Source organism: Carlito syrichta, unplaced genomic scaffold, assembly GCF_000164805.1.
Source record: "Carlito syrichta isolate Samal-C Ts95f unplaced genomic scaffold, Tarsius_syrichta-2.0.1 Scaffold117971, whole genome shotgun sequence".
Lineage (NCBI taxonomy): Eukaryota > Metazoa > Chordata > Mammalia > Primates > Tarsiidae > Carlito > Carlito syrichta.
Window position 1 is genome coordinate 24,061 of NW_007062067.1, and position 1,952 is coordinate 26,012.

At 61.1% G+C, this 1,952-nt stretch overlaps 1 protein-coding gene across 1 annotated transcript in view; it reads left to right on the forward strand.

The window, feature by feature from the left end:
- ERCC2 (ERCC excision repair 2, TFIIH core complex helicase subunit) overlaps nt 1-1,952 on the forward strand; it is a 14,712-nt gene that overhangs the window by 4,018 nt on the left and 8,742 nt on the right. The window contains 1 exon segment of the mRNA XM_021707440.1: nt 1-121. This exon segment is cut by the window's left edge and continues 168 nt beyond it. Within this exon segment, the coding sequence (XP_021563115.1) occupies nt 1-121 (121 nt within the window).

Below are 1,952 nucleotides of genomic sequence, written 5' to 3' on the forward strand. Positions count from 1 at the left end.
GGCGGCGCCTGCTGGAGTTCGTCAAGTGGGGGGTGCGCGTGCAGCACGTGGTGCAGGAGAGCCCCCCGGCCTTCCTGAGCGGCCTGGCCCAGCGCGTGTGCATCCAGCGCAAGCCCCTCAGGTGCGGCGGGCGGAGGGGGCGCGGGGGTCTGGCCCTGTGGGGAGCCTCGTTCTCCACGCTGGGCGCCATGGGGCCACTGTCCGGACTGAGGTGTCGGGCGCGTGGGCCACAGGCTGGTCTCCCCAGGCGTGCCCGGGCAGGGTTGGAGCTGGTCCAGGACTGGTGTTGGCCAGGGGCCTGTCAGGCAGCTCGCGGCTGGGTCCCAGAGGCTCCCGGAGGAGTGGTTAGTGGAGGGACTGTTTCCAGAGGGGCCAAGCCGGGAGGACCGAAGCGGGCAGGAGGCCCCTGAGACCCTGAGAGCCTGCAGCTGCTTCCACCTGGCAACAGGGCCCAGGGAGAAGCTCCTGACGAGTGCGGAGACCAGAACCAGCAGGAGCGGAGCTGGCGGAGGGAGCCCAACCTCCCGTCTCCCCCCGTGCCTCTCATTGTTCCAGCTGGATGGCAGGGGCATCCCCATGGCACGGTCTGGCTGCTTTTGTGGGGGCAGTCAGCCCCCTGGGGCACAGAGCAGGCCGAGGATAGATCCAGGGGTGGGAGGGGGCTTCCTGTACTTTTCCTTTGCTATTTTGGTTAAATCAGCGCTCTTCTCTGAACCTCAGTTTCCTCCTCTGTCAAGTGAATGGGGAGCCTTTCTTTACCTCTCAGAGCTCTGTGGTGGTGAAGTGAGAAAGCAACGAAACAGGTGACTCTCCTAGCTTGAACACGAACGAGGAGCCAGGCCCTCATGTTCCATATCTCAACTGTGTCCCCAGTACGGTGCCCCCGTGCTGCACACAGGGACATTGAGGTTCCAAGAGGGAAAGCCGTTGCCCAGGATCACTGCGCAGTGCCGGGTGGTCGTGCCTTGAAGCCAAGCCCGTGGGGCCCCCAAGTCCCTGGCAGCTCTGCCTCTGAGCACGTGAGGCACGGCTGGAAACTACGAGGCCAAGACTGTCACTCAGCTGTTCCCCAGGTGCCAGCTCTGTGCTGGGGACGCAGCAGTGGAGACTGACACAGCTCGGGGCCGCCCTCCCAGGGCCCACGGCCCAGTGGATGAGACAGGCTCATCCCCAGATCATGATGCCGTCGCAAAGGCACCTGGGATGGAGGCGCCCAGAAGGCGGGGAGCCCACAAGTGCATTTGGCCCAGCCGGGGGAGGAGGGGCTTGAAGGACTGAAGTGGGGCGGGCAGGTCTCAAAGTCTAACCGCCCTTCCTGGCTCCAGAGGCAGATGTTCCTGCTCCATGACCTGTCGCCGATGGTGGGGGCCTCAGGCCTGCCTGTGTACGCTTGTGGCAGGTGGCCCTGTGTGTGCATGGGCCTGTGGACGCAGTGACTGAGCCTCTGCAGGATGTGTGTGACAACTGTTCCTCCGTGAGCCCGTGGGATTCTGACGTCACGTGTGTCACCTAGGGCGCCCAAGAGACAGCGTGAGGGCTTCTGGCTGTGAGCTTATGACTGTGCAGCCCTGCTGGATTGTCGTGACTGAGATTCTGTGGGTCCCTTGGTTTGATGAGAATCTACTTATGAGGTCACATGAGCAGGTGTGACAGGTGACTGTGTGACTTGGGTGTGTGATAATTGCTCCCTATGTGCCATCGTATAGCAGTGGCTCTGTATGATGTGTGGATTTTTTTTTTTTTTGAGGTGGTGTCTCTGTCACCTAAGCTGGAGTGCAGTGAAACGAACATAGTTCACCACAGCCTCGACTTCCTAGGCTTGGGCAATTCTCCTGCCTCAGCCTCCCCAGTAGTTGAGACCACAGATGTGTGCCATCACACCTGTTTTTTTGTTTTTTGTTTTGTTTTTTTGTTTGAGTTGGAGTCTCACTCTGTCGCCCAGACTGGAGTGC